General features: G+C 44.4%; 2 protein-coding genes across 3 annotated transcripts in view; one reads left to right on the plus strand and one right to left on the minus strand.

Moving 5' to 3' along the window:
- Me3 (malic enzyme 3) overlaps nucleotides 1-5094 on the plus strand; it is a 180442-nt gene extending 175348 nt beyond the window's left edge. The window contains exons 11-15 of one of the 2 annotated variants that reach the window (XM_021166866.2): nucleotides 991-1096; nucleotides 1678-1820; nucleotides 2664-2837; nucleotides 3402-3500; nucleotides 4780-5094. In XM_021166866.2, coding sequence (XP_021022525.1) covers nucleotides 991-1096; nucleotides 1678-1820; nucleotides 2664-2837; nucleotides 3402-3500; nucleotides 4780-4941 — 684 coding nt within the window. In that variant the 3' untranslated portion in view covers nucleotides 4942-5094. The remainder of the gene's footprint in view (nucleotides 1-990; nucleotides 1097-1677; nucleotides 1821-2663; nucleotides 2838-3401; nucleotides 3501-4779) is intronic. The other variant, XM_029479566.1, reaches the window with a different exon arrangement.
- Nucleotides 5095-12451: 7357 nt separating this feature from the next.
- Ccdc81 (coiled-coil domain containing 81) overlaps nucleotides 12452-14852 on the minus strand; it is a 40423-nt gene continuing 38022 nt past the window's right edge. The window contains exon 15 of the mRNA XM_021167437.1: nucleotides 12452-12949. Within this exon, the coding sequence (XP_021023096.1) occupies nucleotides 12808-12949 (142 nt within the window). The 3' untranslated portion in view covers nucleotides 12452-12807. The remainder of the gene's footprint in view (nucleotides 12950-14852) is intronic.

Raw genomic sequence — 14852 nt, forward strand, 5'->3', positions numbered from 1 at the left:
TAGAGATACATCCTCCTCCCAGCATCCCAGAGCATGGTCTCTGAGCACTAGAGATACATCCTCCTCCCAGCATCCCAGAGCATGGTCTCTGAGCAGGTTACCAGACACTGGTGACTCTTCCTACTCACTCGCTCATTTTCCCATCATTTTGTTCACCCTATTGAGCTGACTTCTAATCAACAAGTTGTAGGCTTGACATCACTCTGGTACTCAGGAGGCCAGCTGGGGAAGTCAGAAATGATTGAACTCATTACCAGAACTTGGGCTAGTCTGTCACTACCAGGCTTCTTGAAGAGATGCCATGACCAGCCTGTCCTAGACTCAGCTTACTGAGACTCACAGGAAGACTAGGGGACCCTATTAAATCTATTCTCACTAGCTCTCTGGCACTGGAAGTCTCAAGCCTCTGTCCTTCTGTGAACCTGTGGGCTCCACTTCTTGTGGTCAAGGGACTCAGCGAAGCTAAGGAATTTCCTAGGAATCTTTCTATCCTCACCCAGGAAGCCATGACCTACAACAGCTAAAAAGAAAAGATAACTTATCAGTTCTTCTTCTGTGCGGCTGGGGGGATGGCTCAGATGTTAAGAACACTTGTTTACTCTTTTAGGGAACCCAGATTTGATTTGGTTTGATTCCCAGCACACACACACACACACACACAGTGGCTAACAACTTTTTGTAAGTTCAGTTACATAGGACCTGGTACTCTTTTATAGCCCCCCATGAACACTGCATCCACACAGAGCACAAATATAAGCAGGCAAAAACAACTATGCAATTACAATAGATATTTTTTTAAAAAGAAATACATTTCCTTAGGGTTCACTGTAGGTTCTACTGGGAAATCTGATCAAGGGTGCCTCACTATTCTGCAAGCTCAGACCAAACCATGAGGCTCAATCCAAAACACTGTCAGAATCCTACTGCATCAAGGACCTGCTCAGTAGGCCTCCAACACTCTACCTACTCAGCACCCTTCTTTCCCTACAGGGAAGAAGCCACCTAAACCATGAGAAGGAGATGTTTGCCCAAGACCACCCTGAAGTCAACTCCCTGGAGGAGGTAGTAAGGCTGGTGAAGCCCACAGCAATTATAGGTAGGAACAAGAAGAGGGGACCCTACTACCCAGCCTAGCTAACCCTCCTGACTTGCAGATAGAGTCTGAGGCTCAGTGAAACTACCTATAGAAGCACAGCTCTTTCCCCTCTTCTATGTCTGGTTCAATGCTGTAAACTTTTATTGAGTGACTTATGTATACAAACTATAAAAATGAAGGACCAGAGTTGCAACTTGTTAACACAGAATGATATAATATGGTAGAGAAGGACAGTATTGCTCTCTAGCATGAAGGTGAGCTCTCCTTGCACCCCAAGACAGGGACCCTGGCACCTGTCTCTGTACTAGAGGAACACTCTGCTCTCAGCAACATTCAGGAATGCCTTAAAGATCAGAGACCTAAAACAAACCAGTGGTCTCTGTGGAATGAGCAAGAGGTCTTAGCTAACTCAAGCAACAGGATTGTTTTCCCTTCTGTTTTCCCTTCTGTTTCCTCAGCCCCGATAGCAGATTTTATTCTCAAGATTCCCAAGTCTGTCATGGGGTACCTACTTCCCTCCCCAGTGCCACGGGATATTTATACCCAGTAGGCCTTCCCTACTACCCCCCTTTTCCCTGTAGGTGTCGCTGCCATCGCAGGAGCCTTCACGGAGCAGATTCTGAGGGACATGGCCTCCTACCATGAGCGCCCTATCATCTTTGCCCTGAGCAACCCCACCAGCAAGGCTGAGTGCACCGCTGAGAAGTGCTACCGGGTCACCGAGGTCAGCGGGGAGTCCTCTCTCCCACCAGCTGAGAGAAAGTAGTAACAGTTACACCAGAAACCCTATATAGGTGACAGAGAGTGCCCATCATAGTAAGCAGGCTGAGGTTTAGAACGATGAAGAGAACACATGGAGAGACCCATGGCTCCGGCTGCATATTTAACAGAGGATGGCCTTGTCTGGGATCACTGGGAGGGGAGGCCCTTGGTCCTGTGAAAACTTGATGCCCCAGTGTGTGGGGATGCTGGGGCGATAAGGCAGGAGCGGGTAGGTGGGTGGGGGAGCACCCTCATAGAAACAGGCGGGAAGGGGAGTGAGTTAGAGGAGTTTCTGAGGGGAAACCAGGAAGGGGGATAACATTTGAAGTGTAAATAAAATAACCAACAAAAAATTTATTTAAAAAAAAAAAAAAGAAAGATGAGTCAACTTTCCAAACATCATCAAACTCGTAAAGAATAGAGCTACCTCTGAAACTTAGAATTAACTCCAAAACCAAAGCTCTCCCCATGATACTGTGCTTCTCAGTGTCCCAAAGCTCACTAGAGCTTTATCCAGAACCATGGCTTCTGTGTTCTCTAGGCAACTGTCCTGACTTGGCCCTTCCAAATGTTGGGGGGAAGGGTCACCATGACCTTCACTGTCACTAACTTAGAGGGAGGTGGGGCTTAGCTTTCTGGTCAGATAAATAAATTGTTCTTAGAGTACTTACCAAGTTCCCACTACAGTTCTGAACACTGTAAGGGAGAATGAAGTGGACCCCATGTTTAAGAGATAAGAATAGACTACCATGACTACTCCAAACCTGTCTCCACGATCCAACTCTTGTTTTCTTGCTGCCTCCAGGGCCGAGGAATCTTTGCCAGTGGAAGTCCTTTTAAGAGTGTGACTCTGGAAGATGGCAGGACATTCACTCCTGGTCAGGGAAACAATGCCTATGTGTTTCCTGGGGTAGCCCTGGGCGTCATCGCTGGTGGGATCCGGCACATCCCAGATGAAATCTTCCTCCTGACGGCAGAGGTACCACTGTCTTTTCTTCCTAGGGTGCTTCTAATCTAATAGGGTTGGTGGATCAACACCAGGTCTTTAAGCCTGGTGACCCCTGGATTCGTCCTCTCATCTCTTCTACCCACTCACTGGCCCCCAACACTGGCATTAGAGTAGAAACAAGGCTGGAAAGGAAAACTCATAGAACCATGAACAGAGAAATGATTTTGTTTAGATGACCACCTAGAATATCAAGCGTGTTGGAGGAGACTAGAATCCAAGAAGTAAGGAACCCAGAGACCATTGTGTAACAGGCTATGGCCAACCAGAGAACAAAAACCTTTGTTTGCTGGTCACAACTACATCCTTCTTGGTTTTAGTGATTTTCTTTTAGAATTCAGGGAGTCCCGTGCTGCTTTGAACATCAGCCATATTTACTATAGAAAGAATGAGTCTTTGTTTAAGCCTAGCATTAAGCTTTCTTATGCGGCACAGGTTGCAGTACCTGGGCAAGCTTTGGGATAAGGGGATGGATTTGTTCTATGATGGGGAAAAAAATCAATCTATCTCTCTTCCTTTCCCTCTCCCTCTCTCTAGCAAATTGCCCAAGAAGTCTCTGAGCAGCACCTGTCTCAGGGGAGACTCTACCCACCACTCAGCACCATCCGAGATGTGTCTCTGAGAATTGCAGTCAAAGTAAGGGGCATCCTACTTGTATCCCTCTGGTATGGGTAGCAAGGCTCCACCTATTCCTCTGACTTCAGGAGAGCTAAGGGGATGGCAGCCAGGGAAACATCCTGAGCTCCCTGAGCATCCCTGCATGCACACCAAAGACTGAGTGACAAACTCTTGCCTGCTCAACAGCCTGAGTCCCAAATACCCATTCAGGCCAATTCTAGGAAAGCTCCCAGATTTCCTCCAAAACATCAGGAAAGGCCACCAGAGGCCATGGTCTTGTGAACCAGAACGTGGGTGGAATTTTTTTCTTAATGAATCATAATCAGTCATTTATGAGAAAGGTCAGCTTGCATAGCCTCATGGCAAGGACTCGGGCTTTGGAGTCCTCACTCTGGCAGATATCTTTACTTCATTCAACTTCAGTTCTGTTTCTGAAGAGGTCAGAAGTTCCTCTCTCCTGGAGCTCTGGAGACTAAATGTTCCTGCTAGGCATAGCACATGTTTCTTTTTCCCTCTTTCTCTCTTTAGGAGGTGAGGAGGTGATCAGGTTCACAGAATATTCCAGACTGTGAGATTACGCAAAAGTGATAGGTTTTCAAATACAGCACAATACAATAAAGACCAATTTCAAATAATAACTATCCAAGATGGATAATGGGTACATATCATTCCCATTAGTGTATATGGCTTTTCTGTTAGAATGACAAATAATTTTATAAACTGCACTGCTCAGCAATACATAGTCCCATGAGTTAGTTGTCCAGGGCAGGCACCCTTAAACCGCAGCTGTAAAGTCCAACAACTTAGTCCCAGTCCAGTTCAGCCACCACACTTCCTTCATTAAGGCTATTTGTTCATAAGAAAATCATCCAGTTCAACCTCTCAGCCAGCAAGGGAATGGCCTCTATTCACATCGCTCTAGGAAAGGGATATAATTACTCTGCTTACCGACTAGGACACTGAAGTACCCATGAAGCCTGCCATGGCTGGAAACCCACGGGGAGTGGGAAGCAGGTGAGATAGGCTCAGCCTCTTTAAGCCTGGCCCAGGCATGAGGTATGAACCCTTCATCTCCGGAGCTCTGGAGAGGGAGACTACAAGCCTCTTGGGGGAAAGTAAGTTCTATCTAGAAAGAAAGTTCTAACCCTCCCCTTCCAGTGGTGTCGTAGGTCACAACTGCAGAGAAACATGGCTGGTTCTTTAGGAGATACTCCTTAGCCCCTGGCTGCCAAGTACGGGGCCTTTAAGACAGATTTACCCATAGATCTAGTTCCTCACCCGAACATATTTTTCCTAGGTCCTCGACTATGCATACAAACACAACTTGGCCTCCTACTATCCAGAACCCAAGGACAAGGAGGCTTTTGTAAAATCTCTGATCTACACTCCAGACTATGACTCCTTCTCACTAGACACCTACAGCTGGCCTAAGGAAGCTATGAGTGTTCAGAAGGTCTGACGCAGTCTCCAGAGATGGTTTGGATGAAGAAATACAATATAAACCGGTTCCAAAATGGCCAGTCTTGTCTCTGTGGTTATATTTGTCATTTGTCTTCCTTTGGGTTTGGGGGTAGATGCTAAGGCATACAGCGATAAAAGCTTTGTTCCTGAAGGCCCTGGAGGCTCATCTTCCTATAACCCTTGTCTGAATTCCTTTCTGAATATCTCTTTTACTATTAATTGCTATCTACTAATCAAACCTTGTGGGAATTTCTGCCTAGAACATCACCTTTGTAGAGGTCAAGGTCTAGATTGGACATGAGTCCTTTTTAATAAGAGAGAAAGTGTGATGCCCATGAAAAAAAAAAAAAGTTCATATAGAAGCCAGCATGCTCGGAGAATGGACACTTCCTATAAAGACAAAAAGGAGAGCTGGCTTTGTACTTTGCCCCAAGAATAAACGATGGGTTAAGTCATAAGCACTCAAGAAATGCAAGCAAAGCTACTTGCTAGAAAATGAGGTCCACTCATCAGAAAGTTAATCCCTTTCAAAAGAATACATTACCTTCAAGACTCAGTAGGATGTGGGGGCTGAGTGGCTAGACGCTCATCAAGAAGGCTCCCTGCCCTTTGGGTTGTTGAGTACATTCTTTTTTTGTCATCACTAAAGGAAAACTAGAGAAATAGGGGTGGGAAGGGTCAGCATGCCAAAGACTAAGGAAAAGAAGACGCAGTGAGAGTAAACACCATGAGGAAAGTTAGCCCCATTAGATTTAATGTCTAACAAAGACTTGATTTACTGTTCCGAGTTCTGGAACAGACTCTCCTTTCCATCCTTCACACTGACATAATTGAGCAAGTCAAGGCAGTTTGCTTGTAGAGGTGACGTCAGTCTGTCCTTGGTGTTTTGGAGGCCAGTTTAGTGAAAACTTCTACCTCTCCCATGTTGAGAAGTACTCACACTCCAAGACTAACAGTAAAGAACAGCTTGGAGCCCCTGCTGTGACCCATCTCATTTCACTGTATAAGTCATGCCTAAGACCTACCCCTACTGTCTCCTTGGCCAGGATTCCTGCTGCCTATAAGAGTAGGTCCGATTTGACTGTCTCTCAGTTCAAGCCAGGTAAACTATTAAGATCCATGGAGAGAATTTAGCAGATTCATGAATCAATCATCCCTGGTTTGGGTCTTATTCTTCCACTATCAGCTTCTTTTGTGCTAGTTCTCAGCCATCAATCTCCCCAAAGCATAGACCTAAATGCAGAAAGTAAAACTATACATTTCTAGAAGAGAATAAAGCAGTCAGTCCTTGTGAAGATTCCCAGTAATCTCTGCTTACAATCTCACATGCAATGCCTGCATCCCTGGGAATACAGCTCGCAAAAGATGGAAGAAACTGGCTAAGGTTTCCAATGTTCTGATCTATTGCATCAGCCCCACATGGCCACCAAGAGCCATGTCAGATTTCTCATTACCTCAGGAGAAACCATCTGCCTGGACCAGGCTTAATCCTTTTTATTCCAACTCCAGAATCAGTAAATATACCCAGAGAAGAAAATTGCTGTTTATATCAGAAAGGCTTTCTCCACAGAATCCGACACTGCTAGTCAATATTCTTCTCAGAGTTCTCACATATGGCTTTGGAAATGTCTTCCTGTTTTTTTTTTTAATTGGTGCAGGTAGTGTCTTGGGGCTCTATCACCTTATCTACTATAGCCTATGCAGAGAATTAGAAGTTTCTAGACATAGATTTTCAAAATTCCAGATATATTCTTTTTTTTTTCAAAAACAATTTTATTAGATATTTTCTTCATTTACATTTCAAATGCTATCCCAAAAGTCCCTTGTACCCTCCCCCCACCTTGCTCCCCAACCCACCCACTCCCACTTCCTAGCCCTGGCATTCCCCCTCCCCCCCCTATATATTCTTAATACCTTAATACCTTAATTGAATTATATTCAAAGAATATTTGGGGGAATATTTTGTCAAATGTTATGATCAAATTTAAGAAGACTGTTCACATCCTCTTGCAAACTGATATGTACACCAACATGGTTGCATGAAATACTTTTTGTTTGGGGGGTTATTATTTTAACCATTTCTATACAATACTGAATTTTGTGTCTAAACCTATTTCTGAAAGATAAGCAGAGTTATGGGAAACTCCAATTTTCTTTGTGTCTCTGACCATATTTACTTTATATCTTTTGGCCCAGTGTTATTAGGTGTACGAAGTTTAGAATTGTTATAACTTATGGTAAACTCAAAACTGTAAACCTTTATGATTTACTTAATCATACACTTGTTTTATCGTGCCAGATCTTGGATATCATACCATATCTTGGAAGTTTCTCTTGCAATTCATTATTTATTCAGATGTTTAAGCTTGTATTGAACCTGGAGTTAGCAAACATTCTCCAGTTATTTCTCCCACAGAACTCAAACCACTCTTTCCCAAAGTGAAAATATAGTTAAAAGAGCCCTAATTTTAAATCACATAATTTGAAAAACATAAAAATATTAAATGTCTAAATAGTTAAAAGTCTAAAACTCTTGTTTTAGTTGAGAAAACATAGGAAAATATCAGACTTTAAAACTAAGTAATAGGTAGAAAGTAATTTCTAATGTTTGGGAAAAAAAAGTTTTAGAAACTGGAAAATTAAACACTGTTTTAGCTACAAAAACAACAAATCTCTACCTTTTATTATAAAAACAAAACAAAACTAGGGGCTGGGGAGATGGCTCAGTAAGTAATGTGCTTGCCATGCAAACCCAAAGCCCAGAGTTCAATCCCTAGAGCATATTTTATAAAGCTGAGAGCAGCAGTACACACTTGTAATCCCAGCATTGAAGTAGACCCGAGGGAGACAGGGGGCCCCTGGGGCTCAATGACTAACCAGCCTAGCTCAATTGGCAAGCTCCAGGTAAAAGTTGAGAGAGCCTATGTCCAAACATCAAAGAAGAGAGCAACTGAGGAAGCCACTTGCCACTTGAGGCATGTGTAACACCCACACACATTCAAATGCTTACTAAATTAAAAATATCCCTGCAGGCACAATATTTTATTTCGTAGTCTTCTCCTAGTCTATCCTCAACCCTTCTCCTTTAATTAGTATGCCAAACATAAACATTTATGGCAAGGCATTTTTATCAGAAGACATTAAACACACGCTGTTTCTACCAAAGCTGGCTTTTCAAAATAGAAGCTTCAAAACAGTGCAAAATGAAACTTCTGGGAATGCATTTGATCACTGTGAAACTTAAAATCCCACAGAAGCAACTGTGGAACAAGCTTCAAGAAGGTGAACACCAAAGAGCAGGTAAGTAACTATATACCTGCAATGTTTGAAATGACTTAAGGAATAAACCACATGAGGTTTGGAATGTTGTTTATATTTGGGGGGAGGGGATTTTAATTCTGTATAACTAAAACCAGACAAGTACTGTGTCATGTCTTGGCAGCCAGTCTCACTAAATTTCTTACATATCTCACATGCATAGTAATAGCCATGACAGAGGTTGCATTGCTGTCAAGCTTGTAGCTTTAATATTCCCATGGAAACACTATCAGTTTCATTCATTAAGCCTATATTATTGACTAAAATGTGCAATGAACTTGGTCATATCTCAAGCTCCACTCCCAAGGAAACAGCATCAAGCAGCCATCTTGTATTGAACACTTTTTTTCCACTGGAGACTCTAAAACGCAGCAACGTTTTAGAACACTGTTTCTCCAAGTACAGAAATTGCCTGCTGGAGAAATCTCTGAACCACTTTTGTCTTATAAGCCATAGCTCCTCTTCATTTTTTACTGCAGAAGCACTAGAGTTCTCCCAAGACCTGCCACACAAGGTACAGCAATACAACAGCCAAGCTCCTCCCGAAATTCCATGTTTACAAGACTTAACCTGTCGTCCACGATCTGCTTGGACAGTGATGAGTCATCATCAAAAGGCCAGCCTAGAACCTGGATACCTTCTTTCTCAAGAGCCGTGTCTCAAGTTGCTTCACACACTTATGTGTGTACTATCATGATAATTCTGTAGTTCTTAAGTCCCTCTAAATCTGTTCTGGTTGCACTGGTTGGATTATGTGAGATAAGAAATCTCAGATTCCTGTAAGTGAACTCCACAGCAAGTGGGTGGTTCATCGAAGTTGTGTTAATCTAGTTAAAAATAGAACTTCATACAGTTATATTTAAGTTTTAAAAATTAATACAGAAATGATTTCAAGAAACCAAAGTCAAATACCAGGCACCTGAAATTTCCAGAGCTTTGAAGATGAAATTGGGACTGACAGAGAAAGTGCCTTTCAACAAGCATCAATGTGCGAATATGGAAGCAAGGCAGAGATGCTTGCCCGGGCCACTCAGAACCCGTGTTCCAATGACCCAACTTGACTCTACTTTAAGAGCATTTGGCTGGAGAGCACTGATGGCTCCCTACAGTCCACTCAAAACGGTCATGCTGTGCCCAGCAGCTATCTCCAGGACCTTTTAGAAACTCCATAAATGGCTGACCGTCAGTCCCATGGAAAAGAATCAACCGACTCATGAACAGCTGCGTCCTAAGCGCACAGCCAGCCGGATCCTGGTGACACAGGCAGCAACAGCATTGTAGGCCCAGGAGCTGCAGATGGACTGCCCCAGGGAAACAGCATCTCCCCTGGCTTTGAAGCTGGAAGAGCCACAGAGGGAGTCAATCCACACCCTGCCAGTCATAAGCCCTTTTTTTTCCAGAGTCCAAGCATCTTGAGCACCCCCTCATCAATCACAGATCCAGAGCCAATTAGCAGAGGGTTTGTGAGGCGCTCCCTCTGATGTCATCACTGCAGAAGGGAATTGCTGAGGATGAGGGGGGAAAGCCAGGGAGGCTGGAAGTCAGGGACAAAGCTTGCTTGAGACTAGAGAGAAACACGGGCTGTGTTGGGATAGGAAGCAGGAGGATAGCAGAAGGTTCTGAGCAGTTGTGCCTGCTTCAAGTTTTAACTCTAGGAAACAACATTATTTGGATTCTTTTTCCAGCCCAACACACATACACCTCAGAGTCTTATGTAGCCCTATGCTGGCCTTGAACTCACAATGTACCAAGGGTAGCTTCGAAGCCCTCATCCTAATGTCTCCACTTTACAAGGGCTGAGATTACAGGTGTGCGTGTTCATCCATTTTACACAGTATTGTGAATGGAAAGCAGGGCTTCCAGCAAGCCCCTTATGGACCCGAGCCCGTCCTCAGCCCCTGACATTCATTCTCCCACATTATGTGCGTGCATCACCATACGACAAATGTGTGGAGATCAGTTACAGAGGGAACAAAAATAATGTAAGGGATGGAGAGTAAGAACAAGTGCTGCGGAATGCTGGCTGACGTCAGGAAATGGTGGGACCCGCAGGAACTCACAGTAGCGCAGTGATGGTTACCTGCACAAGCCCTGCACACGGCCGGACCAGTCAGCATTCCCTCACGGCAGGGAGAGAGCTCATTAAGTCCCACCACTAACTGAGGAAGTATTGGCAATTGACAGCTTCTGGAGGAGGGAAAGTCATTTTTCCTTAGGGGCATGGGCTCTGGTAGGTTTGCTATGTATGACCTAGTGGGTAACTAGACCCAGGCGGTTATTTTAAAGGGGGCAGGGGGCATGAAGGTAAAGTTCTAGAGAGGAGGTGAGAAGAGAAATTAGGATTGCATATGATTAAGGTCCATTATATGCATGTATGAGGGGGAGATAAAATTTTAAATGATCCTAGGCTAGAGAGATGCTCAGCGGTTAAGAGCACATGCCAGTTCTGCAAAAGGCCAGAGCTCAGCACCAGTGTAAGGCAGTTCAAAGCCTCCTGTAATGCCAGCTCCAGAGGGTTCCCGCTTTTAGCATCCAAAACTACCTGAAGTCACACGAACCCATCCCGACACAGGCACACACAAATCAAATAAAGCAAGACCGCTCTGAAAAAAGATATCATACCCAAACTACTTGAAAACCAAGAGAAAAAAAGGAAATCTTGAAAACAGATAAAACACTATGTACATACAAGGGTTATGGCTAAAAATCACTGAACTTCTCGTCAGAAGCCATAGAATCAGATCCCACAGACTAAGTTGTTCAAAATACTGAAAAAAAAAAACCTATCCACCCACATTCATCTATCCAACAGAAGTTTCCTTCAAGAATAAAGGCAAAATATATTTTCAGATGAAATAAAGCTAACAGGTTCTGTAGCCACCAAATTTGCACTAAAGAAATGCTGGGGGAGGGGGCTGAAGAGATGGCTCAGTGGTTAAGCAAAGCCCCCGTGTGTCATTAACTAAAACACTCCAAGAACATTGCTCTGAGCCTCTGAGATGATGTACACACTCAAGCTTTCCAAAAAAAGTCTAAGTTCAGCACTGTTTGGATGAAGGACTTAGAAAAAAAAAATCAACCTTAGAAAAAAAGCCTTGATTCCCCAAGAAACTTGCCCTGCTGGCTAGCTTACATAGTCCCAGAAGGCGCTGTGCATTGCTGGGGAAGAACACATAACATCACTAGCAATGAACTCTATGGTCTGAAATACTTACCAGCCTGGAAAGACAGGCCCACGGGTGCAATAGCAGTAAAGCTGCCACTAGGGGGTAACCATGCCTGGTGGTCTAAAGCACATAACCAAGGACCCATAGGCCCTGGGGAGGGGGGCAGGGGGAGGGGGCAGGGATTTACTATTGTCTGACTAAATGATCACACTATTTAATGTTTGTGCCCCTATAGATGTGTGCTTTCAGAAACTTTGACCAGAGAAGTTTGGTGAAGGTTGTTGTTGTCGTTGTTTGCTTTGTTTTGTTTCTTTTCGTTGTTTTTTCCCCACTTTGGTTTCGGTTTGCCCCCCCCCCCTCCAAGTGGGTATGGTTAATGCAGAGACTAAGCTGACCAAAGTGCCAAGTATAAGTAGCTGTGAGCGCTCAGATGTGGGTGCGTCCTCCGTTATCAAGCTCCCTCTATTCAAGACTCAGTCAACACTGCTGAAGAGGAGGTAGAAAGAACATAAGAGATGACAGATATGGAGGAAACCTGTGGAATGTTGACTTCGGGACATAGCTATTCCACACATCAGCTCTCAGCAGCAGCTGTGGTTCGCTGCACAAGACCTATATAAGATCAATGAGTCAAAATCCTAGTGCCTCTTCTAAGGGGTGAGGGAGGCCTTCCTGAGGCTCCACCCTGGAGTAAGAAGCTATTGGCAGTTGATGGTCACTGTGGGAGGAAGGGTCATTCTCCCTTGGGGATGCGCCCATGGTCCAATGGGTAGTCCCACGTCCAAGCACATATGGGCAGCATTAATTGGACTCGAGGGGTTTTTAATTATTAACAAAAACAAAAGAATACATAAGGTTGAGAGGGATGTACTAGAGGGAATTGGAGAATGGTAGTGACAGATGGACCTATCGAAATACATTGTATAAATACATGAAACTCTCAAAGAATAAATAAACACTCATTTTAAAAGTTGGGGAGAAAAAAGTTGGTAAGGAGATAAAATATAAATCACCATCCATAGCGAGCGTTTAGAAAATATTTATTATAATGTATTCATTATAGATGGGAAAATATGAAGTTTCTAAAAGCTGGGTCGGCACCCCCTCAGCATCCAGCGATAAGTTTGGTCCCATTCGCAATGGGTTGAGGCTATAGCAATGAGGTTGAGGCTAAGATTTATTCCAACGCCTTCGTTCAGGGAATACGCAAGGGTGAGAGGAAGGCGGGACACGCAGGAAATAATTACTCGACATGAATTCAAGAAAGGATTAGAAAGTACTCAATCTTTTTTTCCTCTGAGGTACAAATATACACACGCTAAATATTCAACTACTCCAAATAAATGTTCCTCCGGAAATATAGGTTCAAACGTTGTGTTCTACACGAGCAATCGTGAGCCCTGCAGGAACTTATTCATGGGCCACAAGTTGCTCTCGCCGGTGTTGGAGGTGCGCCTCTGGCACTGCCTGCAGCGCCGATACTTCTCACACTGATCCAAGAGAAACAGCTTGTCCGAAGCCCTGGGGAAAGGAAAGCAAAGGCTGAAGTCACCAGATCTTCCCCTAATCCCTCGAGGCAGAGAGAAGAAAGATGATACCTGATTTTTGCTGTCAAGGCTCTTACAGTCCACCTGAAGCTTCACCCTGCCACCTGCTGCTTACCCCATGTTCTGGTGTCTGCTGTCTCCTCCTTTCCACTAAATCAAAGGCTGTGTGCCAGTATCTTCCCAACAATTTAACCCTTTCTTAAGTCCTACCCTAACACTGAACACATAAAGTCCAAGGTTATCTTAGATGGTGACCCGAGATGGCCCTAAAGTCTGGGTGTTTTGCCGTATTTGCCAGTGCTTCATCTCGCTCCCTGGGGACCTTGTTTGAAAAGGGGATGACACCATTACACTGCTGGTAAACCAGCAATAAACGGTAAGACCCAGCACCTGCAGAAAACTAAGGAATAGACTTGTAAAGACATATCCTAGGAGGCCAGAGCTTCTGAAGAGTTAAGCACAAGAGGGAAAGTAGAGACAAACGAACAAACAAACAAACAGGACGTGGAAAGTGAGGCCAGGAGTGACCAGTTTTCCACTTTGAAAAGTCTTGGACATCTGGGTTCTTTCCAGCTTCTGGCTATTATAAATAAGGCTGCTATGAACATAGTGGAGCATGTGTTCTTATTACCAGTTGGGAACAACAATATGAACTAACCAGTACCCCCAGAGCTTGTGTCTCTAGCTGCATATGTAGCAAAAGATGTCCTAGTTGGCCATCACTGGGAAGAGAGGCCCCTTGGTATTGCAAACTTTATATGCCCCAGTACAGGGGAATGCCAGGGCCAAGAAGCGGGGGTGGGTGGGTAGGGGAGCAGGGCGGGGGGAGGGTATAGGGAACTTTCGGGATAGCATTTGAAATTTGAAATGTATATAAAAAAAATATCTAATAAAAAGAAAAGAAAAGAAAAGTCTTGGTTTTGCAAGTCAGTCCCAAGTATGCTCTCATGACCCACCAACATTTCTGCAAGGACAGATTTCTATAAAAATCACAAGGCTGGGTCATTATGCCAACCCCTGGTTGCCAGCAAGGAGTTGGATCCCAACTATGAGGGTTAGAGGAAGACTATCAAAAGATATTCGCCATACAAGAAGGAAGACCGGAGTCTGACCCTCAGAACGCATGTTCCAGCCAGCCCAGCCAAACTGATGCGCTTCCGACCAGACAGAGCCCTTGTCCCCAAAAAGCCAGTGAATGGTCCCATTTAAGGTTGTCCCCTGGCCTCCACAGACAGTGTACACAAAGCATTGCACAAATGCATGCCCAACCAAAGCAGGGAAGACCAGAAACGGGACAGAGTTGGCATCCGCTGACTGGATAAACATTCATCTTGCTTTTGGTTTTGCTTGATTTCCTTTTTACATGAACTCTTCCTTCTTTCTACCTGCTGCCTGCTTGAGTCGCCGCCCACCACAGCCTGGCCTGGGTAGCAAATTAGCACTTCTGCTGTGCTATGCTCCCGGAGCACATTGGCTAGCTGGAGCCCACAATGATCTCCTGTACTCCCTTATCTGTTACCATCATGTTGGCCAAGGATTCTTTCTAAATCCAAACAAAATGGTGCTGACATCAGCCTCCCTGCATCTCACTGCTTTCCCACAAGACTGAAACAATAAATAGCTTGAACTCTCCAACTGCCACACTCTCCCTCTTCTCCGGATCAGACAGCCGCCATTCTCCTGAGCACCTGATCATCACGCTAACCCTTTATACTTTCTTTGTTACAAAGGAGCTTCCACCACTAGGAACAGCATGGGAAGTTCCTTCCAAGAAACTCTTTAAAACATGAGTGGCAGATGAAGAGCCACAATTAAAGAAAGAAAGAAAGAAAGAAGAGAGAGAGAGAGAGAGAGAGAGAGGGAGGGAGGGAGGGAGG

Source organism: Mus caroli, chromosome 7 (assembly GCF_900094665.2).
Source record: "Mus caroli chromosome 7, CAROLI_EIJ_v1.1, whole genome shotgun sequence".
Classification (NCBI taxonomy): Eukaryota; Metazoa; Chordata; class Mammalia; order Rodentia; family Muridae; genus Mus; species Mus caroli.